Here is a 26396-nt window from a genome sequence, read left to right on the forward strand (position 1 = left end):
CTAGGAATCACCCACATAAGGTCTATAGTTACTAGTACACAGGTTGGAATAGTGGCTGTATTAATAAGTAGAAGAAATCCACAAATGAGATTCCTTAGCATACTCTTACTTTAAATATTGAGTCCTTCTGAGGAAATTCAATTGGTGGTGCCCCTTCTCTTGTTCCAATAATAAGGAGACTGACCCATAGGAACATCGGGAAGATCTGTTAGTATTTGACAAGCCTCACATGGCTTCACTGAGTAAATTTCAAATGTGATTTTATTTTTCTATAAGATTTGCAGCGGAAAACAAACACTGAAAATCAGACAGGAAAAATCTCAGAACAATTGAGGATGGAAGGTGGAAAGAAGAAAGCTGATGAGGGAATATGACTGCTTTATCCTTTCCCCCTCTCCTGTCGTATATTGCTTGTCTTAAATGAGTTTTAGGGCCTGGGATTTGCATCTTGCCATATGTTTGGTTGCATGTTGTTGATGATACTGTCATCCAGTTAGTACTGCTCTTTACACTCCTAACTCATCAAGAAATAGGGTTCAGAACATGATACCAAAGCTTGGAACAGCCATATAACTGTCTTTCCCCTCTTCTCCAAGAGTTCTTGGGCTTCAATTTGTGCACTTCTTAATGCATTATATCTACCAGAGGTCAGATGACATTCTCATTGGGGTTATTGAAAGGCTAACGTATCCCAGTCTGTGAGGACCCTTGGTACAGTTCAAGTGGATTGATTGTTCACTGCTCCTTATGCCACTCATGGGAGTTACTTTTCACATGGTTAAAATTTTAGTTATCGTTTAACCAGCCCTGGTTTGGGCATGTTCCCTGTCTGATTTGCATCAGCTATGTGGAAAATGGTAGAGCGAACAATTTCTCTAGATCTAAACGCATAGCCACACAATTTTCAAATGCTAGAAGCTGGTTTCACTATGTCCTTCAGGTATGTATTGCATTCCCAGCCAGGACAGATGATTATAGCTCTTGGCCAGGCTGCATAGCTGTATATTTAAAGTCACAGGTATGTTTACCATGATTTTATTACATCAGTCTGGCTGGGTGGATGAGAAGAGGAGGAGGGAATTACCATCCAATTAGCAGAGTTTCTGCAGCATGAGTAGGTGGTGGCTGTGGTTTTGCTTTCTTTGCAATCAGCTGCAGATGTAACACAAGGAATAACAGCAACTCCCTTGCTCTGTGACTGTCAAAGGCACACGGATGGACTACTGCTGCTGAAAGAAAGCAAACATTGATTCCTCTTGTAACCAAGACCATGGATAAACTTGGAAAGCCTGGTTCTGGGTTTGCCAGAACTCGGATTCCCAGGCCTCAAATTGTATTCCATTCCATCCAGCCTCCTTCCCATTCGCAGGTCTCTGGCATTTGCAGGTACGGAGTGCTCACATTTTTGACTTTATTTTTTTACTATGCATTTAAGTTTTGTTCAGAAAGCAGGATGTAGAGGTAGAACAATAATGCACCCCAGTAGAATATACAAATGAGTGGAAACAAGGTGAAACCCTAATGGGAATATGAACAAGAGTAGTTAAGAATTCCTTTAAAAACACACTTTGGCTATCTTGATCTTCCACAAATTCTCCTATAGCATTTTAATTTAAATCAGTGTCACATAAGTACACTTCTTGGCTCTGAGTTCTTGTATGAAACAGAATAAACCTTCAGAATCAATGCAGCAAACTTTATAAAAGATGGGGGTGGGGAGTGGGAAGTATCACGGGGGACTAACTTATAGCATCTGAAAACTTCCTTATCCAAGATTCAGAAATAAAACGGCATTTGTAATCATTTGGTCATAAAAGATTATTCTCTATATTTGTCAGTGAAACTGAACACAGGAGACCGGAATGGTGTGGCTTTTTTGTACAATGTGTAGTGTGTGTATTAGTGAGTCTGTTGCACTAGTTTACAACATAATTTATTACTAGATCAGATTGTTTTATGTTTGACAGAGTTACTCTTGTTTTGACCTGCTGCATCATATCAGAGCATCTTTTACTGGGTTCGGGTACTTAGCTAGCTTACCACTTTGTATCTAGACTATACACCGGCTGGAAAGAGACCTTCTATTTAAAAATCATGCTTCTGTTTGAAAACGTTTTATTGTTAGAATGAGCAGGGTAGATTATCCGATCTGAAAGGGTTTACCGGAAAATGTATGTTTCTCTGTTTTCAGTTTGTTTGCTTTTGAAGTTCACAGTACTTTGTGTGGTCTGTTTTGCTGTATAATCGGTCTGTTTGAGTCTTTCACATAGCAACAAAGGAAGAAAACAAAAAACATGTTTGTAAAAACCGTTGGGGAGGGGGGACACTACTTTAGATTCCACATTTTAAAAAAATGGACTAGATTCTAAGTCCGCAGTATCTCTTTGAGACAGTTGAGGGTTTTCTTTTAAGACAATTGGCTACTGAATATTTTGAACTCTTGGTTTTTCAAAAAAACCACTTAGCCACCTGTTTTGTAATTCTCCAGACTACCAACATAATACTTGTATTGCTCAATCTGAAGGTGCTGGAGTAGAAGTAGTTCTCATTAAATCCAAACAATACGTTGAAGGCAGAATGCCAGGTGTTAGAAACACTCATTCAGGTCCAGCCGTCATGTAAACTACTTAATTCTTGTATAACTAATCTCTCTACAGTAGTCTTATAGACCTAGAATTTGATTGCTGTACAATGAAGTGATGTTTGTGAAATGATGTGCCGAAAATCCCAGTGTTCATATTAATTGTTTTTAATTATCCATTGTTCCTGCAGAGGTAACTATGGAATGTGTATTGGATAGGTATCTTAATGACAGTCATTTTACCCAGTATGGGGGGTGCCTTGTGTATGTCTTCCCCCTTATCTGTCGTTTCACCTATCCATCGCTCATCAATAGGGGAACGTGTTCCAATTTGTATCAGTTCCGATCCGCATATCCATCGCTTCATCTTTTGTGTGGCTTTTCTTTGGGTGCTTCCCCCGGTGTTCAGGAGGCGCTGGGAGGGAGGGGAAGGAGTGGGGATGGGGCGCGCTCGGAAGAGGGGATGGAACAAGGCTGCGGTGGAACAAGGCTGGGCGGGGGGGTTGGGGGGGCAAGAAGCGGCGGGGTGGGGCATTATTTCTTATAGGGAAAAATTCCCTGGTATCTGTCGTTTCAGTATCTGTCACCCTTTTCAGGAATACAACCACAACGTATACCCCTTGTAATGGTACCCTTGTTACCATTCCTCTCAAGCAATCTTGGAAAAGAGCTATTGATCCAGCTTTCCTTCCCTGAGTGCACCTCCCCCTGTTACTTCTAACCCTTCTATTTAAATCTGGCAGACAAAGGCCATGTGTGAGTATTGGTGAGTTCCCTATTCTGCATGCTGGAAGCCAGTTGCTTTGCATTCTCTGAGCTCTAGAACTTGCTTAGTGACATTCCGTGAGATGACCAAGCTGCACACAGGAACTGTTCATGCATCGTGAACAATGGTGAGGTTAACCTGTCCTTGGCAGTTGCTTTTGCTAAACGTCTGAGAACAGTTACCAAGCTATGGAATCTTCTGTCTCTGTGCAAAATCAACATTTTTTACTGTTTCAGCATATGCCACTGAAAGTGCAGTCAACTCAGCTATGTCGCTCGGGGTAAAAAATACACACCCTTGAGCTACGTAGTTAAACCAACCTAACCCCACAATGTGGAGCATGCTAGAAGAATTCTTCTGTTGACATAGCTACCGCCTCTCGGGGAGGTGGATTAACTACAGCAGTGATTCCCAAACTTTAACAATCTGTGAACCCCTTTCACTAAAATGTCAAGTCTTGCGAACCCCCTCCTAAAAATGAATATGTCCAGGGATTTTCTCCTCTACATGAGTATAATTCATAAAAGCAGTGATCTTGGACATATAAAATTTGTTTTTATGATATGCTTATTACACACTATTTATTATTTATTATTTATCATTACAGTAATTTTATTACATTATGAAAACAGCAACACTCTTCCAAGATCTCATTTTCATAGCATGTATCATTTTGAATAAGCCTGTTATGAGACAAGGCTCCTATGTTTCATCAAGGAGTATCAGATGTGAAACAGCATGAAGGTATTTAAGACGCCAACTCAGAGTTCCTCCTACACAAGCATTCAGGTCTTGAGCAGCCCAGGCAAACAATGCACGTTACAACAAAGCTTAAACTTGTTCTTCATAATAATTTTAAAAACAATAGTAGCTGCCTAATTAATTTTAAAAACAGCAAAAAATATCCACCTCCCTTTCCATTTCTTATAAGGAGTCTTGAAGTTTAAATCTCCTCAGTGTGATAGATCTGCTTGCTTTGAAATGCGTAGCTCTCAGAAGTCCAGGGGCTCCAGGCTGCTGGCCCCGTGCTGCCCGGGGTCCCTAGGGACAGCTCTGTCCACCATTAGGGAATTTTTTCCGGAGAACCCCCTGTAACATTTCGTGAACCCCAGTTTGGGAACCACTGAACTACAGCAATTGGAGGATCCCTCCTGTCGCTATAGTGAATGTGTACACTGAAGCACTACAGTGACGCAGCTGTGCCACGCTTTGTTTAAGTGTAGACGTAACCTGAGCAATCCAAGTAAGGAGCTTATGTTTCGGCCCTTCCTGTTTTCCACTGTCCCTAAATCTCTTAAGCATGGAGCTTAACTTGATCCTTCAGTGTATCCTTCTCTGGTCCTTTTTTTTTTTTTAATGCAGTTGGTCAGTAGTTAATTCATGTACCTTCCTTGTAACCTCTTGCCAATTTTTTCCCAGCATTCCTGAGCAGTAAACTATGCTTATCTATTCTATCTGGTTTAATGCACAGTGAAATTGGCCAGCTTCTAGAATGAGTTGCAGCAGGAAATGACTGGCGCTGGTGAGTTATTTCATAGTAATTACTACACCGATTAAGTAGGTGTTCAGCACTGGAGTAGTTGTAAGGCAAATTAGAAACTTACTAACCACATGTGATATGTATCTTTGTAATTCCAAGGAGGCCTTCCTTTAATAAACGAAGGACCAAACAGAAAATAATTCTTGGCGTACCCTCCTAGCACTATTTGCCCAAGGATCTCAAAGCATGTTAACACACAGACTAGCTTCCCCACAGAGAGACAGATAACCTCTGTGTACTTAAGCCTTCCTATGTGTACAGAGACAAGTTAAGTGTTTTGCCCAAGGTTGCACAGCAGAGATGGGACTAGAACCAAGCTCACTGCCTCTAACAAAGAGGCAACATGGTCCACAGGTTGGAGCGGAAGTCTAAGAGCTAGGATATTTTGACCCTTTGGCTTTTGTCAAATGACTGAAATTCTGTTTCCCAGTTACCTTATTTACCTTATGTGTGATGTGAAGTAGATCATCATTACTCCCACTTGTGGGTAGGATGGTAAATAAATCATAGTTGGTTGTGTGATTGCAGAGTGGATAAATTGATTTTAAAAAATGAGTTTTTTATTTAATCTTAACTAAATGCAGGTTTACTTAACCTATTTAAAACTAAGTTTGAAATTAACTTATGTTAAGTCCAAAAATTATTATAATCTATTAAAATCCATTTCAATTAAATTCAGAAAATACTATCAAGGAGTACATGTTTGTTGCCATATTTTAGACAGTCAAAACACTGAACTGTTGGAAGAGGTTGCGTGTGCCAGCTTTTGACAGCAGTAACCCCCTTTGTTGGTACAGAGAGAACATTTTCTTCAGTCCAGTTTATTCAACTAGTTAAATCCAATTGAGAGTTGAGAAAGCAGGAAAGCTTGTTTTTTCTAATCCAATCCATGAATAAAAAGTAGGCGTGAGCGGATGAAATCTACCAGTTCTGAAATCTTGAAGGACATGGTGGCCAGAAACAAGCAGTTCACTTCGCTAACTACAATAATACTTCCTTTGTTTAATAAATCACTTTTAAATGCAAAATGAGGCTTGATTTTTTTTTTCCCCTACAAATTGATTTTTTCATATGTATCGATTATGGTTGAGATAGCTTTATTTAATAGTGGTGTGCAAATCTCCTGTTTCCTTCACCTCTAATTTGGTTATTTCCTTTCTCACCACCACACCCTGGGTGTGTAATGGTAGCTTTCTTGGGATGAAGCCCAGAAAGGAGAGGACTGAGGTGCAGTTTCCCAGGGCTCGGGAAATTGAGCATGAAAGTTTGACTTGCTCTTACATTGCCACAGCTGAAATGGAAATGGAGATTGGAGCGGTTTAGATTTGGAACAGAAAACATTTTTGTTGCTTGGATGCAGGAGTACAAGTTGATCTGAGGATGCGCTTGTAGGCAAATTTAGGCCTCATAGTTCACCACCTCATGTAGACAGGGCAAGGTAGTATTTTGCCCACTATGTTCTCTCCCTGCTCTGGGCAGGGTTGTGGGGTGAGAGGCCAGCAGTTGGGGCATGCTCTCTTTTTTTCCTGGAGAAGACTCAGCCAGAGCAGGGGAGAATTGCACAGATGAGTCAGTGCACGCACTATGTATGCCAAGCCTGTGGAACACTTATTGTCTAAGGAGGCCCCGTGTGCAAGTGAAGAAACTGCTTTAAAAGTACAGCACAATACTACATTCAGCTGACCGAGGGAGGCAATCAGCCGGCATTGCACTCTTATTTCTGTTGTGCTGAGGGATCATCAGTGGGCTGGAAACATGCTTCCACAATGAAAAATGTGCTTGACATCAGGATGAAGGCAGCTGAAGCAGAGAATGTCAGCTCCTGAGCTGTTCCCAGTGTAGAGGAAGGCCATGCTGAAGCAACTGTCATGTCTCTGAGCAAAAACTATAATCCCATAGGCAGATGGTGGTAATAAAATCCCAGCTACTGTTGCTAGTGCCGGAGAGTGGTAAGTCTACAGTCTTCTGGCCAAGCAACCTTGATAAAGTATTTTGACACAAGCATGAATGCTGTGGTTACCCTGGGCTGTGGATGACCTGCATGTAGCATGTCAGGGGAGGTATGTGCAAAGCTGGCTTAAAGCTCATCTTTGAATTGCTCTGCAACTGGTGCCTCTTGTTCTGCAGAGCTGATCCAGCCGTGCTGGGTTAGAGAACCCTGGAGGCAGCTCTAACTTTCACTGGCTTCAAACCACAAGTAGAGGATCAGCATAGCCTAGAGCAGGGGCGGGCAAACTTTTTGGCCTGAAGGCCTCATCAGGTTTCAGAAATTTTATGGAGGGCTGGTTAGGGGAGGGGGTTGTGGCCTGGCCCCCACGTCCTATCTGCCCCCCCGCCGCCGGGACTTCTGCCCCATCCAACCCCCCCGTTCCCTGACGGCCACCCGCCCGGGACCCTTGCCCCATCCACACACCCCTGTCCCCTGATTGTTCCCCGGACCCCTGCCCCCCCATCCAACCCCTCCTCTCATTCCTGATGGCCCCCTGGGACTCCTGCCCCATCCCGCCCAGAGCATTGCGCCGGCAGCGGAGCGAGCGAGCTGAGGCTGTGGGGGAGGAGGAACAGCAGGGGAAGGGCCAGGGGCTGGCTAGCCTCCCGGGCCAGGAGCTCAGGGGCCGGGCAGGACAGTCCCACAGGCTGGAAGTGGTCCGCGGGCCATAGTTTGCCCACCTCTGCCCCTTTTCCTTGAAATGCCAGCAGTAGAGGAAGGGCAGTATGGAAGCCCCTACACCGGCTATGAAGGCTCGCTCTTGCCCTGGGTCGATCCTCCCTGAGCTGATTATACTGACATTAAGGCCAGACTCATTAGTGATGTAGTGTAAAGTGTTAGCCTTGCACCCAAAAAACTTGGTCTTGAAACTGCAATGAAAGACTGGGATGCCACCATTAATTCAGGATTCTGTGTACCGAGAGTGGTCTGTAGTCCGCAAAATAGCCTACAAACTGTCTTAATGCTGTGTCCTATTCTTTGTTCTGCTATCACTTTTAAATGGAAGTTACCAGTACCTATTCCTATTCTCAGAGGGATGCAATGGCAGCAGCTTTTACTACTATTGCTATTACTATCTTCACGGAACAATCTCCGGGACCGATTCAGTCCAATTCCCACTGAAGTAAATAAAAAGATCAGGGCTGCTGGGTTGTTTCATTGCTGTTTAGACTTCTGTGATTGGGCTGGAGCCCAGGCTCTATGACCCTGTGAGGTGAGAGAGTCCCAACCGGGCTCCAGCCTGATCCCGGAAGTCTACACAGCAATGAAGCCACCCCACAGCCCAGGCCCTGTGAGCCCAAGTCAGCTGGTGTCTACTTGCTCTGTAGGCATACCCTTAGAGAAGTTGAACTTTGACATTCCTGTTCACAAGGCCCATGGTAAATTTAAAAAAATCATTGTTCAAGGTAAAGGCTATCAGTACAAAGATGTGTCATTTTATCTAGAAAGTATTTGGAAAATATAAAGCAGGGCAATATGAGTGTATGTGCACAAAAAAGCAAGGTGGGTGAGGTAGTATTTTATTGGACCAGCATCTGTTGGTAAAAGATATTCCTTCACCCACCTAGTGTCTCTAATATCCTGGGACCAACTTGGCTACAATAACCCTTCATACAAAAAAAGCGAAGCACTCTAAGACTTATCAGCTGAGACAGCCCCTAGAAAGAGATGGGTTCTAGCTACTTTGAAGATCCTTTTTCTGCTTTCCAGCAATTAGTCTCTGGAATGAGATTTTTGTGTGTTTCTCTCTTGTATGATTGTGCAAACTTGTTAACCACTGACTGGATTTTATTCATAGATTCAAAGGCTGGAAGGGGGACCACTGATCTAGTATGACTTCCTATATAACACAGGCCAGAGAACTCCTGCAAAATAATTCCTAGAGCAGATCTTTTAGAAAAACATCCAATCTTGATTTAAAAATTGCCAGTGATAGAGAATCCACTATGACCCTTGGTAAATTGTTACTATGGTTAATTAGCTTCACTGTTAAAAATTAACACCTTATTTCCTGTCTGAATTTGTCTAGCTTGAACTTCCAGCCATTGGATCATGTTATACCGTTCTCTGCTAGATTAGAGAGCTCTTTATCAAGTATCTGCTCCCCACGTAAGTACGTACAGACTGTAATCAATCACTCCTTAGCCTTCTGTTTGTTAAGCTAAGTTAAAATAGCCCTGGCATGAGTCCATCTTGTACAAGGTGATCCTGTCACAAATGGTGGTTTTTTTTTTTTTTTTTTTTCCTTTCCTTCTTGCTGTTCTTTCTCCCTTCCCCTTCAAATACTATAGGAACAGGAGTTACATTAGCAAGAAGGCATTGTTTCTTCCTTTGCTCCAGCAGTCTAAATCGAGAGGAGAGTAACTTGCTCTGGTTTACTGTTGATGCCTATTGTGTTAGTATGGGAGCAGTTAGATTTATTTTAAAAGCAAGTAGGAAAATAAATCCATTGAAGAACATCTAATTTTATATTTTATCAGTGTATAAAACACTGGTTAGGATGTGGCTGTCGAACACTGTTTCAGAAATAAGGTACACTCAAGTCATTGTTATTTGCATACACAAGCTCTTGTTTTAAGGTGGCCAGACATCCTGATAATAAGGGCTTTGTCTTATATAGGGAACTATTTCCCCCACCATCCTGATTTTTCACACTTGCTGTCTGGTCACCCTATCTCGTTTGCGTATGCAAATGTTGTCCAGGCTTGAGGTACCTCATCTATGACATAGTTGAGAAGTAGTATGGCCTGGACTACAACTAGGTTATGGACCTAACAATTGCACCAACCTTGTTATTTGGCTATGAGTCTCTCTAAAGGGGTGAGTTGTTTTGTTATGCTGTCAAACCTCAGAGACAACTGGTAGCATGACTTGAGGACAGTACTTTAAGTCAACTGAACTTGGGGATTGCAACGGACAATGTAACCTGTTTTTTAAAGATCTATGCTTTTGATAGGACACTGATAGTTTAATCTAAGCATTGGGTAGCTGGCAGCCAGATCAATATTGTAAATACAAGTGACCTTTTGTGCACTGAATTTTTTTTTTAATTTATCTCAAACTCTATAGTTTTTCCAAAAACATTTAAAAAATATTTCTGAATCAAATGAAACAACTTCATTTCCTTCAGGATTCTCTTCAGCTTCTCAAATGAGCTACCTTTGTTGGTTCTTGAGTGTATCTTTGCTGTATGGAGACAGAGAGCTGTAAGAGATTCTCTTTGGGGTGCAGGGTACAGGAATCTCTAAGTGAAATTCTAGGGCCAGTGTTATGCAGGAGGTCAGACTGTGGGATCACAGTGGCCTCTTCTGGTCTTAAAATCTATGAATATACATGTGAATAAACCGGATTGCTTGAAGTAGCCTATTTAAATATGCTGGCCAAGAATCTTTGCTTCACTAAGCTTCGTATCTCAGTGAGAAGGGGGAAGTGTCTGGGATGGATCTGTGCCATACTGAACTCCAGTGTAGGGTAGACCAACTTAGATGCTGTTCTTAAGTCAGCTGGCTATGGTCTGGAGGGGCCATATGACCACTGAATGCTGCCTGTGCATTGTACTCTGGCTGCAGCCTTTCCCTGCTAACCGTATTCTATGGTGGGCATGGCATGGAGGTGGGTATCTGGGCTCTGTAATGGCTTACAGTTCCCCCACAATGAGGGGAATGCTTAGCTGGCCAGACCTAGCTACTTTTCAGCCCCTATGTGTAGCTAGGTCGCAGAGCTAAGGGATCCAAATGCAAAGGAGAATCTATCCTGTTGTGAGCCCTTATCAGCTGATCTGTCCTATGTGCAGCTCTGTTTCAGAACTCACTTGTACGCCTCTTCATTAGGATTTGTACTCATGGCTCCAGGCTGAAACTTGGGCTTGGTCTACACTACCCCCCTAATTCGAACTAAGGTACGCAACTTCAGCTACGTGAATAACGTAGCTGAAGTCGAAGTACCTTAGTTCGAACTTACCTTGGTCCACACTCGGCAGGCAGGCTCCCCCGTCGACTCCGCGGTACTCCTCTCGCCGAGCTGGAGTACCGCAGTCGACGGCAAGCACTTCCGGGTTCGACTTATCGCGTCCAGACTAGACGCGATAAGTCGAACCCAGAACTTCGATTTCCAGCCGTCGAACTAGCTGGTAAGTGTAGCCAAGGCCTTGGAAGCAAATTAAAGAGGACTTAGTTTCCCACTGCATGGGCCTCCTACGTTTCCTTTAATCCTGCGCTCCTGTGCCAGCTGATTGTTTGTTTTTAGAGGTTTTTTCTGACCTTGAGAAATAAATTGAAGGCCAACAAGAGATGGGCTTCAGTTGTTTCCTCTAAATTAATAGCCTATCCAACTAATGACAATCAACTCCTGCTTTCTCCTTCTCAAGAACTGTTCTTTATTCCACACTGAATGTTGTTCTTTAAAACCTGTGATTTTTGTAGCACTGCACCCTGCTGACTCCTTCTGAGTTTATACAGTTTTATGTTTAGTTTTTCATTTTAGTTTCAAACTCATTCTTGTCTGTTTTGTTTCTTGGTGCCAGGAGTCCCTCTGGGCCTGGCTCATGTCCTTGGAAATACTTCTAAGTTAAGTGATATCTTGTCTTGCATTTTTTAATATCTGGAAGACTTCACCATCTCCTGCCTTTTCCCACCTCGGTTAGGTTTGGAACAGTTTTAACTTGGATCATATTTTTTTGGCTTAAACTGGTAGCAAGTGTCCCCTTTGAAGTAGTTCATCACAACAGGAGGAAACCTTATTTATGCATCTGATGAAAGAGAGGCAGTCTGAAGAGTTCTCAATACAGAAAGAACATGGAGCAAGTGGGGAAGAAGTCCAAGGAGCTAACACCCCATTGAGAGCAGCTCCCTGGATGGAATGATCCAGTGCTAGAACAAAATGAATACACAGCAACACTGTTTTCTTATTGGGTTTGGAAGAGCTTGGGTTATGTGAGTGTTTTACGATGCACTTTGTTTTGTGTTTGTCAATGTCGACTGATTAAAAATTAAACTGTTTTACTATTCCAGTACCCCAAAAGCATTGCAGGACCAACGGGCTGTGACAGATTTGACATCTGATGCCTTACAAGCCACCAGATTTAGGAAGAAGTGCTGTTGGAGAGAGGGGAATCTTTTCTTTCCAGTGGTGCTGTAGAAAGCATTTCTTTCTGGTCCTCATAGCATCTTGAAAGATTGTGCCTTTAAAATTCATGTCATTCCAGATCTGATTGCCTCCTGTCCCCCTCCCTAATTTCTTACCATCACAACACTTGGCCCAGGGTTGACCTGAGCATCATAGGGGAGGGTTAGTGAGATGACATCCCCACTGGTAGGGCACACCCACACGCAAGCAATGCTTTGAATCAGAGCAGCAGATTCTTTCCTCCTCTGACGCTAGTCATCAGGAAGCTTGATCCAGTCTGCTTTGTTCCATCTACAAGCTGGCCTTGCCAACCAGCATGGCATTCTGCACTCCTTTCCCAGTCATCCACAGAGATTCCAAAGGATACTAAGTCATCTTTACAAGCATCCTCAAATCTCCACAGCGGTCTGTCTCTCTTTCTACGCCCTCCACGAGCTTCAGAGTACAGTGCACTCTTTGGGTTCCTGTAATCTGGCATTTACGCTAAACATACCCAAAAAACTAAACTGCTTTCATATCAGATGCTTGTGTAAAATTCTTCAAATAAGATGGCAAGACAGGGTGATAAAGGTGGAAGTGTTAAATCGTGCTGGTCGGTCATTTGTGGGGATGTTGATTAGTAAGTAAAGTCTCATGTGGCTTGAACATGTCAAGTGAATGCCAAATCATGTGCCTAAGTCCCATTTTATATTCATGCTTTGCTGAATGTGGATGGCTTGCTGAAATGGGCTAAATGCAGTGTCCTTGTTCTATCTCTCACCCTGACTCCTTCAACTTTACCAATGTTGGGGGCCTAATTATCTTGTTTTGTCTGTTTTTCCCATAACAATATTAGCACTGCTTTTCATGTTGCCCCTTTCATGCCGAATGCCCTCTCTGAACTGATCCTTAAGGCTGTGTCTTTTCCTCTCCATGATGCTTACAAGAAATGGGCTGTAGAGATGGCTGAAGAATTGTCCCCTCTTTTCCCCCCTTCGTTTGTTTCATAGAGAAGGCTGGATTGACCTGGCTCACATCACTATAGAGTAGTTTCTTTAGGAGGGTATGCCAGATCCCCATTGGAATAAAAAACAATGTTCACAAAGGAGTAACTCCAGCTGGTGCTGCTGCCTTGCAGTTAGTTCTTGACTGAACAAAGGCCAGGGGAGAAAACCCTGAATCAAATTTGCTGTGGGGAAAATGGCAGGTGGTTGGCACTACAGTACAGCTCTGCCCTCCAGCATCTCCTGCGGCTATGCTGGCTTCCAAACATCATGGCCTTCAAGTCTTTGGGCCTAGTCATTATCGCTTTAATCCTACCTTGAAGAAATACTTCCAGTTATTGAAGCAAAGTGCAGAGCATATTTTATCGATGATATTAACCTCTATTCTGAGACATGTGCTAACCCCAGAGTGGTCAAGGGTGCATTGCAGTATCCTCACGCTGTCTTGGTCTGTGCGAGAAGATGCAAATTTCCTTTGAGAATAGACACATAAGAGGTATGTATGATGGAATCAAGAAAGCAATACATCTTTCTGCCAAGAAGACTGTCCCACTCAAATCTCTTAATGGAGACATCATTACTGATAGAAGCAAACAATGCTCCACCCAATGTTGCATCAGTTACAAACTACTTGCATGAAACCATTGTTTTTGAAGCAGTGCTAAGCATGATCCGTAGATTCCAGATTAGTGAAGAGTTCGATATAGAACCATCTATAAATGTGCTTGAAAAGGCAATCACCTCCCTAGCATCAGGGAAGGACACCGGGGAAAAAATGGAGTTCCAGCTGAAGTACTGAAACAAGGAGGAGAAGTTGTGCTTGAACATTTGCACAATGCCTTGCTTGCCTGCTGAGGGGAAGGAGGGGTACCACAAGACATGAAGGATGCTATCATCAGAATACAGTATATAAAAGGAGATTGGAGTGATTGCAACAATTACAGGGGACTTTCTCTCGTTAGTGTTGCTGGTAAGGCATTCGCATGGGTCATTCTTAACACTGAATAGTGAGGTGGCAAAGTTTGCAAATGATACAAAATGACTCAAGAGTTAAGTCCAAATTTGACTGCAGAGAGTTACAAAGGGATCTCACTAAATTGGGTAAATGAGCAAGAAAATGGCAGATGAAATTCAAGGTTGATTAATTGCAAAGTAATGCACATAGGAAAACCATAATCCCAGCTATACATACAAAATGATGGGGTCTAAATTAGCTATTATCACTCAAGATAGATCTTGGAGTCATTGTGGATAGTTCTCTGAAAACATCTGCTCAATGTGCAGCAGCAAACAGAAAAGCTAACAATGGTAGGAACCATTGGGAAAGGGATAGATAAGAAGACAAAATATCATAACGCTACTATATAAATCCATTTTATGCCCACTTCTTGAACACTGCATGCAGTTTTAGTTGTCCCATCTCAAAAAGCCATACATTAGAATTGGAACAAGTACAGAGAAGGGCAACAAAAATGATTGGGGGTATGCAACAGCTCTCTTATGAGGAGAGATTAAAAAGGCTGGCAGTTCAGCTTAGAAACGAAAGAGGGGATATGATAAAATCATGAATGCTGTGGAGAAAGTGAATAGGGAAGTGTTATTTACTCCTTCACGTAACACAAGAACCAGGGGTCACCCAATGAAATTAACAGGCAGCAGTTTAAAACAAACATAAGGAAGTACTTCTTCACACAATGCACCATCAACCTGTGGAACTCCTTGCCAGGGGATGTTGTGAAGGCCAAAAGTATAACTGGATTTAAAAAAGAATTAGAAAAGCTCATGGGCGGTAAGTCTGTCAATGGCTATTAACCAAGCTAGCCAGGGACCCAACCCCATGTTCTGGGTGTCACTAAACCTTTGGCTGTTAGAAGCTGGAACCGTATGACAGGAGATGGATCACTGGATAAATAGCCCTGTTCTGTTCATTCCCTCTGAATCATCTGGCATCAGCCACTGTCGGAAGACCGGATACTGTGCTAGATGAACCATTAATCTGATCCTGTATGGCCATTCTTATGTTCTTAATTCTTGCTGAATGTGCATATTCAGAGAATCAGTGCAACTTCTGTGCTGGTAGATCAACTATCAACATGCTCTTCGAACTAAAGCAACTGGAAGAACAGTGTGAAGAACAACGAACAACCTCTCTATATGGCCTTCATAGATCTTACAAAGGCTTTTGATGTGGTCAGCAGAAAGAGCCTTTTCCAATTCCTAGAGAGAATTGGTTGTCCCTCACTCCTCCCTTAGTTGCATTTGGATTTGATCCTTCCATGGTTGCATGAAGGCTACAATCTAGTATGTTGGTGATCATACTGGTAGCTTTAAAATCCACAGGTGATGCCAAACAGGGATGTGTTTTGGCACCCATCCTTTTTGGTATATTCTTCTCTCTGCTGCTTTGTAATGCTTTCTCATCTAATACCACAGGTGTTCATCTCCACACAAGATCAGATGGAAAATGCTTCAACATTGCATATTTAAGAGCATGATAAGAGAACTTCTTTACACCAATGACGCAGCACTTCTCACACACAGTGGGAGGAGCTCCAGCAGCTTTGCAATAGCATGCATTAGCTTGTGAGGAATTCAGACTAGCCATCTGCCTAAAGAAGACAATGTTGTGTGTTTTTTTTTTTTGCACCAGAAGTTTTAATAGCTAGTACCAAGCTAGAAGTTATGCACAAGTTTTGCTATCTCGGGTCAATTACATTAGATACCTGATCTCTAGATGATAAGTTCTGAGAAGGGCTGCCACGTGCATTTGGTCAACTGACTAAGCACTTGAGCACCAAGATATGGGTCTTCCAGAAGTTCATTTTGAGCATGCTGCTGTATGGTGGCAATACTTAGAGCACCTAAGCAGGCATGAGAGAAGGTTAAACAGCTTCCACACCTGCTGTCCTCGTTGTATTTTCAATATCAAGTGGGGAACCAAAGTGCCTGATAGCAAAGTACCTAAAAAAGCAAAATTCTTGTAGTGAGTCAGCTTTATCTTCTGGCCCTGCACCTACATTATCTCTTGCAATGACTCTCACTTTAGAATTGGACTTTTTAGCTACTTGTGATGCTGCAAGCATGACATGCAGCAACTGAACTGGTTTGGCACTCACACCATTGTCTTTCAAGATGGAGGGTTGCCATGAGTGGTGTTTTTTTTTTTTTTTTTTTTTTTTTTTTTTTAACTATGCACTTCACTAACTTGATTTTCTAGCAAATTGCTTTATCAAGTTAATTTTTAAAAAAATCTTCTAAGTGTTAAACTTTTTGTTATGGTTATGGTTCGCCTGAGTGAACTTGGTTATTCCACCTACTCTTTGCTTAAAACATACAATCTCCACCTCCAATCTAAACTACTGTTACTCGTGTAGGTCACTGAATGTTCCTCCCTCACTGTCCTCACAGAGATAATCTTATAAATGTCTGGAATCTGAAGCTAACTTGATGCATGCTTTTTGCCTCATCAGTCACATATTTAAAGCAGCTTTAAACAGTCAATTTTGTTCTTTAGAAAAATCAAAAGAAAACATTAATTGTCTTCAGATTAGAGAAACAATTGGGCTTTAAATCTGTTTGCCTTACAGTAGTGTGAGAGGAAGAGTGCTCCAGTGGTTAGTGTGCCAGCCTAGGACTTGAGAGATTTGGGTTCAAGTCCCTGCTTGATAGCAGACTTCTTGCATGACCTTGAGCAAATCATTTAGCCTCCCTGTGCCTCAGTTCTCCTTCAGTAAAATGGAAAGGATAACAATTCCTAACCTCACAGGGTGTTAGGAATAAATACATTAAAGGTTGTGAGGCAACCAGATACTACAGGTCATAGAAGTACTTTAAATAGAGCGCCCAATCAGGGAGCAGTGTCCCATTATGCTAAATGCTGTACAAATGCATAATGGAAAGATGGCCCCTGCACCAAAAAGCTTGCTGCCTAACTTCACACGTGATGTCAGTGGGAATGGAACCCATGGATGTCTGTGGGCCAAATTCAGTGAGGAAAATGGTGGTGTCAGTTACACAGCAGGTGTAAATAGGTCAGAAAACATGGATGTTCTGATTTTCTGGGGTTGGGGTGGGAATCGTTGGTGTAATTAACAATGTGGGGCTGGCTCTAGATGTGGCATCCTATTATTGAGAATTGTGTGAATAAATGTCTTCTACTGTCCCTCAGCTATGTGTCCTCAATTCAGTGTCCAGATTCTCTTGTACACCTTACGTTTTTATGTTCTGTAATGAGATCAAATGTAGAATCAAGCGTGTGGTTTGTGTGTGTATATATATTTAAATATGATTACTTGTGCATATTTACATATCAATATCTGCGTTGTGTATACAGATATATATTTCTCTGTGTCCCTGACTCCAATTTGATTTCACTTTGAAGAGCCGTGATCTGTCATTTGTTTCTCCAGAATTACTTCCTTGGTGAAGCCAATGACCACTGTAGAATGAGAAACAGATCTTCTCCCTGAGGCAAGCGTTTGATCAAGTGACCATTACTTTCATTTGGAATTGGTGTAGGGGAATACCAAGCCGAACTACTCAATTTGGGTCAATGGGGAAGAATATTTTTTTTCATCTCCCCAACTCCTACCATAATATGCTCATTTCCTCTTCTTAAGAGTTGGTTATCAGATCCCTTTTATAAGCATTTGTCTCCTTTCTAGGGGACTTCCCAAACATGCAAATGCTAATCTCTTACTTTGTGACGGTCAGAGTAATACAACTTTCAGCAGCTGGGGAGGGGAAGCAAACACTCATCGGGGGATGGTTGGATGGTCTAACAGGGCTTTACTATCTTGAACTTCTCTTTCATGGAATTATAACAGCGTACTCTTTGTTCAGTAAGGCCTAGCTGCTTTAGTTCTCTTACTAATTCCCAGTATTGCCAGTCCCAAATGTTTTAAAAACAACAATCCATGAGTTGGGTCCCCAAAAATCATGACTGGCTTAAACACAGAGATTTAAAAAAAAAAAATTGGGGTAAAGACTCTTTTTGCCTTTTGGTTTTTGAGCCTTTAGGTTTTTTCCTTGACCATGATTCATTTTTTTAAATGAAAGTCTAGTTTCTCACATAATCACGTGACTGCAGGAGCTGTCGCTTCAAGGAAAAGACCAAACATTGTGAGACTTGTGATAAAACCACAAGAGTTGGCAACACTGATTTTGCCTGTAGAGCTAGTGACAGCCCTCTGAAATGCAGAGTTTGATAACGGCAAAATCTCTGTGACGTGACATAACATAGAGGTTTGGGGTTATTGTACTAGTTAGTAGGTTACATGGGGCTAGATCAGTTTATATAGCTTGTGGTAAAATGAGTGGTAGTCTCATTTTTTGGTTGTCTCTGTTACATATATTGCTTGCACTACAAAAGGTTTGCATTCTGAGTCTGGAATGATCTAAAATCATTCTTTCCTTCAAGAAATTTGGGAATACCTATGGAAATCAGGCAAGTGTCGATCAACTGGTGTAGGGACTGGGGCTGAATCCAGGTTCTGTAACTATCGAGCTGTCAAAGCTATTGTGAAAAATCTAAGTTGCTCTTGCTCACTTTGAGTGCTGTGGCAGTGTTAATTCCTAAATCCTCACTTCTGAGACTATGCCTAGAGCATCTTCTATTCTCAAAATACATCAGGTATCTTTGCTTAATCTGCTGCTCAGCAGACAACTGGGGAGTAATTCTGGTCTCCATATTTGGTCTCCTAAGGCTTGTCTATGTGGCGCTGACTAAGTGTACCAGAGGATGTGATTTATAGAGTGCTCTAAAGTCCTGTGCTCTAACTGCCCTGTGTAGACTCTGCTGGCATGTTCTAAAAGGTACCTAGTTTGCACTTATGTAGTCCCACGTTCAACAGGACTGTAGCTTTCTTTAGGGAGGCCTACAGCTTAGGTGAACCGAGCTAGTCTGAGATTTTGTTACTCCTCACTTAAATTGATGGGTGTTCTGTATTAGGTCGTCAGAAGGACAGTCCAAAGAAATTTTCCATTGTTACTACCGCCACTCACATCACAATGCATGTAGCTAGACTAATGAGCTTGTTTCCAGCCTTCAACCTCCTATTATTGCTAAACAAAAACAATAGGACATCGTACACTTATCTTTATTTGGTTGTTGCAGTCATTAATCATGAAGTGTTGACTTATTCTCACTAAGCATGAAAGTCGAGCCCAGATATCTTGATCTTGATTGATTTTAATTTATTTCCTTCCTCTCTCCACAGCAGAAGTTGCCCTTGCAAAATGAGCCAGTTTTCTCAGAAGAGATCTATGGAGCCCCCATTGTCGGAGTGCATGAATTCCAGAGTAGACTCTTTGGACAGCTTGTCAATGGACAATTTTTGGCTTGAGGTGGAGAACATCAAACAGAGCACTGAAACTGAGCAAGAGGAGTGCAACCTTGCAGATATCAAAACCCCAGAGGGTAGGTCACTGGGAATATGGGTGGAGGGAGCAATGGAGAGGAAAATGTATGTTGTTGGCAAGGTCCAAATCTCACTGGGTAAATTTTTGAAAAGTACCTTTGTACTTGAGTCATTTTGAACATGGGATGTAGGCTCCTAAGTCATTTAAGTACATAAGTACTTTTTGATAATTTTGCCTGGTGATTTCCCCCCCCAAAACAAAAAAAAAATCACACTATTAACATTTTTTGTGGGGAGAGGGGTAAAGGGTAGGGGCAACTATTTGGATGGGGAAAAGGGCAAAAAGATTTGTGGTGCGAAAGAATTGTGCAGCAGGGTCTCATTTAGAATTAAGGGACAAATTTTTAGCAGTGCGAGTGATTAACTATTGGAATAAACTACCAAGAGAAGTGGTGCCTTTAAAACAGGGGTCCTTTATGAAAGATAGATGGGAGCTCAAGGGTCAAAGTAAAAGGTCTGACAGGTTGGACGCGGCCCGCGGGCCGTAGTTTGCCCACCCCTTGACTAGATCTAATAGTCCCTTCTGGGTTTGAAATCTAAAAATTTTCCAATGACCTCTTACTTTCATCCTCTTTGAAACTAGTTTCTCCTTGCAGTCAGTGCAGCCCACTAGATGGCATTGTAGCACGAGCTCTTCAAAGCTTTGTGTAGCGAAAGAGTACTGAATGTTTTTTGCAGATCATGAAGTGCAAAGGAAGAGTTTGGAATCCAGACTGCAGTTTAAAGCACTGCTAAGGCAGTATACACTCCAGGGCATGTTGTTGGAGCTTAGAAAACCATAAATAATAACCATAACCGAAACAAACTGAGGACTATGCACAAATGAGGAGCTCCCCAAAATGCTGCCACAAATGAAAAAAAATCCGGATTTTTTTTTCCTGAGAGGAAGTGGTTTATCTCCTCCGGAAAAATTAATCCTAGAACTCCCCCACAGACTGTCAGTGGGGCACTTGTATTTCATCATGCATGTAAGATGGCCAGGACCCTTCTGGTTACTTGGCTCTCCTGGTACTCCCAAAGCCCCTCATAAGTCCTTCTGTGGTACTGTGTGGGGAGGAAGATGGCAGCTCTCTCCAAGCCTCTGAAATTGTATTTTAATCACAACCTGTTCATCATGCTGCCTCCCCAGTCCTCATAGTTCAGGATCTTCAATGCTAGCAACTGCCCCAGCTGTCCAGTCACAAGCATGTAGATTTAAATGGGCATTTTTAGTAGCAGGTTTTTTTCCAGAGAGAATATGATCAAATAAGAGGTCAAGAACTTGTGCGTTGTAGAAAGCAGTGCTGGGCTGGCACTAAACTGAAGTTGCAAAGATTGAGATTACTGAATCTCAGAAGTTCTTTGTCTTCTGCCCAGCTTGAAGCCGAGTGACTTTGCCATGTGCCTAAGAAAGGGGTCTGTGCAAGGGAAAACCCTCTCCTCTTACAGTTTCTCTAAAACTTTGAAACCTATGTGTCAGAAATTTTCCCTTAGCTTTTTGGGATTACAACATATATTAGTTCAATGCAGGATGGGCTAAATCCCTCTAGATAATTCAGGGTAATGTTCCTTTTTGACTACTATTTTTGGCTAAATTACATCTCAAAAGGTGTGTTCATGATGGTCAGTGTTCTCTTTAAATTCCCAGATCCATGTGTCCTCCTCAGTTACATATTTCCCTTCTCTCCCTGGGAATGTTTTATGTCTAGCACCTACATAGCTTGGGTCAGCCTTGAAATTATTCTCCAAATTAAATCACTGAGGCCAGATTTTCATGAGCCTGTGTACTGGACAATTCCTCCCAATGGAGTTTCCCAGAGAAATAACCAGTCATACTTGCTTCCTTGTATGTCAGCAGTAAATGTAATTTAGCCCAAGGTTAGTAAATGGAAATTATTTAGATGAATTATATCCAAGATACTTTGGATGCATCAGATAGGCCAATAGGTTTAACAGAAGACCATAAATCAGATACCCAATTAGCTGTGTCAGTTTTTTGTTTCCTGTTATGATTGGAATTGGAAACTTTCAGAGTTGCAAAAATTACACTGTTAAATTTTGGTGATGAGGAGAAATGTCAAACGGAGGCCCTGTTGTGCATGCCTTGCTCCCACTGACTTCAGAGGTCAGGATTTTTGTCAGAATAAGGTGTCTAGTGCAAGGCTCTTTAATTAGATTAAGGCTCTAATCCTGCAAATACATGAGTAACCTCAAACACCTGAGTTCCCATTGAATTCAGTGGCATGACTCATGCACAGGTGTTTATAGGATTGGGGGCTTAATATAGAGCTGGCTGAATTTTTTTTTGTCCACTTTTTCCAGCAAAAATGGCTCTCTGACAAAATGGGAACTTTTCCGCGGCCCCCCCCCATTCATTTCATTGAGATTTTTCGTGGGGGGTGGGGATTCTTCCTGGCCAAGTTGAACCTCAGAATAGCAAATCTAGATGACAAAGCAAGTAATATTTGTTTCTGTTCTATTTTCACCAAGTTAAAAAATAAGGTTTACCATGGAAAATGTCTTGCAACTGTGACTCCATAATGAGTTGTCTCCTCTTTCTTCATTATATTGATTCTTTTACTTCAATATACTTCTTTTTAAGGCTATGTGATGAGATGTTAGCTTTATCCAGTTGTTAGGTGAATTTAACTTCACAAGGCTGGGGTACTTCCTATAAAAACATTTAACAGACATATGGTATAATAGATTTGACAGTCATGGTTTGCTTGAGCAGCTGTCCCAGGAGAGGAAATATCAGTTTCTGTCAGAGGAAGAGCATGAACAAATATTCGGTCTTCAGTCAGTTCAATAGTGATTTTTCGGCCATGTTTGTAAATGGATAAGTACAGAATGTCTGTGAACCTCCCTGTAGTGAATAAATGTAGTATGCAGAGACAGGGCTGAGGAAGAGAGGAGGTTGTATAGCATACAATGTATTAAGGCTGAAGCTATACCTGACTATGTTTATCCTCAGAGTTCAAACAGCTGCCTCATTCACACAGCACTGTCTGACCTGCACATAGAATGAATTATGCAGGAAAAATATGGCATGTCCTCAGACTTGATTCATTTGCAGAAGGGGAAAGAGTTAAGTTTTTGCAGATAACTTTACGGATCCTGACTTCTGAGAGCTTCACTTTGGACCCATAACATGCTTTGACTGTAGTAAGAAGAAGAACAGGAGTACTTGTGGCACCTTAGAGACTAACAAATTTATTAGAGCATAAGCTTTCGTGGACTACAGCCCACTTCTTCGGATGCATATAGAATGGAACATATATTGAGGAGATATATATACACACATACAGAGAGCATAAACAGGTGGGAGTTGTCTTACCAACTGGCCTCTCAGAGTTGGTAAGACAACTCCCACCTGTTTATACTCTCTGTATGTGTGTATATATAGCTCCTCAATATATGTTCCATTCTATATGCATCCGAAGAAGTGGGCTGTAGTCCACGAAAGCTTATGCTTTAATAAATTTGTTAGTCTCTAAGGTGCCACAAGTACCGGTACTCCTGTTCTTCTTTTTGCGGATACAGACTAACACGGCTGCTACTCTGAAACCTGACTGTAGTAGTATTTTTTAAAAAAAAATGAATATAGTTGTAAACTAAATACAGAACTTAGTTCTACCTGCATATAGAAATACTGCAAGGATGTCTGGGCCCACTTAAAATGTAATGGCAAATAAACTGAGGTGGTAAAAGAATAATGTTACTGCACCAAGATAACTGCTCATAAGAAATTAAATAAAAGGTGATTAAAATTGAATCCAGGTAGAGTCTGGATATATCCTGAGGTAAATCTAACTATGTATCTAGCTGTTAAAGGAACAATCTAAATAGTAAGAGCATAAAAGCCACCTAGGGAATATCAGGTGTTGTGTTTTAACAGAGCTTTTCTCTTGATTGTTATAAGAAGCCATCGGATCAGATTCACTCCTGGAGTGAACTGGTGCCGACCCCACTGCACTCACTGAGTTGTGTGCTGCCTTATGCCAGGGCAGAATTTTGCCCAGGAAGTTCCTTTGAGACCAGGTTGTGGCTGGCAGCTGTGTAATGGGAGAGCACAAGTTTTTCCTCCCCCACCCTCATCCCCAGTGTTCAGCAATAATCGCAGTCTGTGCACTGTCAGAGTGTAAAGATTAGCCCTCAGTATTTAGCTGCCCCAAAGAGGACTTGGTGGTAGCAGGGCACTACCTTTTCTCCCCATGGCTCAATGGAGTTGTCCAGCTGCAGAGAGGAGTTTATGTTGCAGCTTTTGCAATGGGCATGTCCCTCCCTGCCCCCCCACACGCTAATTGATAAGCCCAGTCTCTCCTGGTGCCCACTGGGGTGATGTGGCTTGGATCCATCCCCAACCCAGGGCTGTGGCTCAAAGCCCTCTAGTTTTCATAAAACGGTAGTTCAAGAGAAACAATCCTTGAGGGACCCAAATGAAGTGAGCCGTTGGGATTTTTGGCATGTCTGACTGTCTTTCTAGCCCTGCTTTGTCCCGACTGTATCTGTTAGTTCGTAGTGTTACCCTGCTTTCTCACAGACACTGCCTTTCTCCTCATCCCTTGCCTCTCAGAGGGAGAAGCCGAAGCTGAGTGGCTACAGGATGCAGGCCTCTCTGACCTAATTGGGGTGGACACCTCAGACAATGGCAATATAGTGCTGCTCTCCACCTTGACCAAGACCCAGGCTGCAGCTGTGCAGCGAAGGCTGGATACTTACTCGCGGTCACGGCGGAAGAAGAACAAACCGCCCGTGCGTGATGTCAGAGACATTTTTGGTGTGGTCAACTCTGAGGTATGTTGCTTTACTGACTTCCAGAATATTTCCATGCGTCCTAGCAGCTTCTTTGGCTTTCTGGCTCTGTGGGGTTATATGACTGTGAACTATCAGGATTTTACCTTTGAGCCTAAGCGGAAGTGTATCTTGCAGAGTTTACGCCTCTGGGTTACAGTAAAACAATATTCTAGAACCTGAGGATTTAGAGACTTCACTCTAGTCAGTGTAGTGCTAGCGAAAGGTAGCAGAATGGCAGCTCTGTAAGTCTGAAGACCTCTCTGTAGCCACAGAACAGGAATGGTATGGGCAGCAGCAATACAAGTTTTCCAGCTACTCTTCTGCCAATATGCCTTAACACTTTTCGCGGTGAGGGGCTGTTTCAGTGTCCATAGCTTTCCTGCAGACTGCCAACAAGCATCTTAGTTAATGTCCTTTGTGGTGGGGATCTTTGTGATGTTTGATACTTGTCGACTATGTACTGGAGTAAGAGCCGCTTTCCACAGCTTGCAGCACCAGTGACTTCTTGTTGTTGTTAACTTTGTTGGCCAGATCTGAATTCATGACATGTTCCATGTATGACACACAAAAACATTAGTATTTTATTTGTATTCCAAAAGCACTTAGAGGCCGCAGCTAAGAACATTGCCCCAGCGTATGCATGTACACAGTCCTCCGAGAGCTCAGAGGCTAAGCCAGGGGTCGGCAACCTTTGGCACGTGGCTCGCCAGGGTAAGCACCCTGGTGGGCCGGACCAGTTTGTTTACCTGCCGCGTTGGCAGGTTCAGCTGATCGCGACTCCCACTGGCTGTGGTTCGCCGTCCCAGGCCAATGGGGCCGGCAGGAAGCCGGGGCCAGCACATCCCTCGCCTGCGCCGCTTCCCGCCGCCCCTGTTGGCCTGGGACGGCAAACCACGGCCAGTGGGAGCCGCGATTGGCCGAACCTGCCGACGTGCTTACCCTGGCGAGCCACGTGCCAGAAGTTGCCGACCCCTGGTCTAAGCTGACCACATGGACACACAGGGCAGGAAAAAGAGGTATTAATTCACAATTTGCTATGGAGTTTGGGGCCAGTGCCTAGTCAGGAGCGAGAGAATGGATCATAATACAGGCCCCATTTAACATGTTCCTGAACTTAGTCCCATTAAAGTGGAACATTTGGATTAATTGCTCCTCTTCCAATTAATTTGCCTTCAGAGGCTTGATCGTATCAGTCTTATTAAAAAAGCATTAGGCAGGATAGCACAGTCCTTAAACCTACCTCATTACGAGCCCTGGAAAGTGGACTTGCTAGTGAATTCACCCAGGGAGCTTACCCAATAGAAGTTGCCCAATTCCTTCCTTTCCACCTGATGCCTTTTACAAATTTGGAATGCTCATTTATACAAGCCGAGCCTAGCCTGGTGCCATCCTTATAACTCAGACCTATGGCAGGGATGAGCTGTTCCTTCATGCTTCTCCAGGTGACCTTTCTGATAGGTTTCAGTTGAACACCCTAATAGTATAAATGTTTGTTTAAATACATGCTGGGAAAATAAACTAGTGTCTCCATAATATAAGGCTGGAAACACGTGGCAGATGTTAGTTGTAGCTTTCTCACTGTTCTTAGGTTGAGATAATTCTAGCATGCTTAATTGCACAGAGATAGGGTTATGAATAATCCTGTATAAATGCAGACTGCTCTTGTTCATGCACAAGTGGGTAACAGCACACATGCAGTCATTTTGCAGGTGCAACTAGGCTGACCAGATAGCAAGTGTTGAAAAATTGGGACACTTTTTTTTGGGGTGAGTAGGTGGGAGGGTAAAGGTGCATATATAAGATAAAGCCCCTAGTATCAGGGTGCCTGGTTACCCTATGTGGAGCTACAGTAACTGTTTGTGCCCTGGGGTTCAATCTAGTTGCTTGTCTGAAAATTTAATGCTGAATGTTTTAGTTTTGACTTATCAGCAACAAATGTAATGTGATCCCATTGGCTCTTCTGAAATTATTCCGTTTTCCATTGCTCCTAAAGCATTTGCCGAGCTTATAAATATCAGTCTCCTGTGTGCATTTGATACCTTGCTAATATTTGCATTTGATAATCCATGCAACTGAGATCCAACTTCATGCTTTAAAATATTTGGTCTACTGTGTGCACATTCAAAGATACCAAGCCTGCTTATTTAAATAGCTTTTAACTTGATAAGAAAACAGAATGTTCCATCTCATTTCTAGCTGTAAGCCAGATTTCTAGAC

General features: G+C 42.5%; 1 protein-coding gene across 5 annotated transcripts in view; it reads left to right on the forward strand.

Moving 5' to 3' along the window:
* The window catches only part of ARHGAP40 (Rho GTPase activating protein 40), a 72996-nt gene that overhangs the window by 29487 nt on the left and 17113 nt on the right, over window positions 1-26396 (forward strand). For 3 of the 5 annotated variants that reach the window (XM_054044985.1, XM_054044986.1, XM_054044987.1), the window contains exons 1-3: window positions 1186-1386; window positions 19203-19402; window positions 23959-24179. In XM_054044985.1, coding sequence (XP_053900960.1) covers window positions 1271-1386; window positions 19203-19402; window positions 23959-24179 — 537 coding nt within the window. In that variant the 5' untranslated portion in view covers window positions 1186-1270. Of the gene's footprint in view, window positions 1-1185; window positions 1387-4820; window positions 4870-8906; window positions 8987-19202; window positions 19403-23958; window positions 24180-26396 lie in introns of those variants that run through there. The other 2 variants (XM_054044989.1, XM_054044988.1) reach the window with 2 other exon arrangements.

This window comes from Malaclemys terrapin, chromosome 12 (assembly GCF_027887155.1).
Source record: "Malaclemys terrapin pileata isolate rMalTer1 chromosome 12, rMalTer1.hap1, whole genome shotgun sequence".
In the NCBI taxonomy this organism is placed as follows: Eukaryota; Metazoa; Chordata; order Testudines; family Emydidae; genus Malaclemys; species Malaclemys terrapin.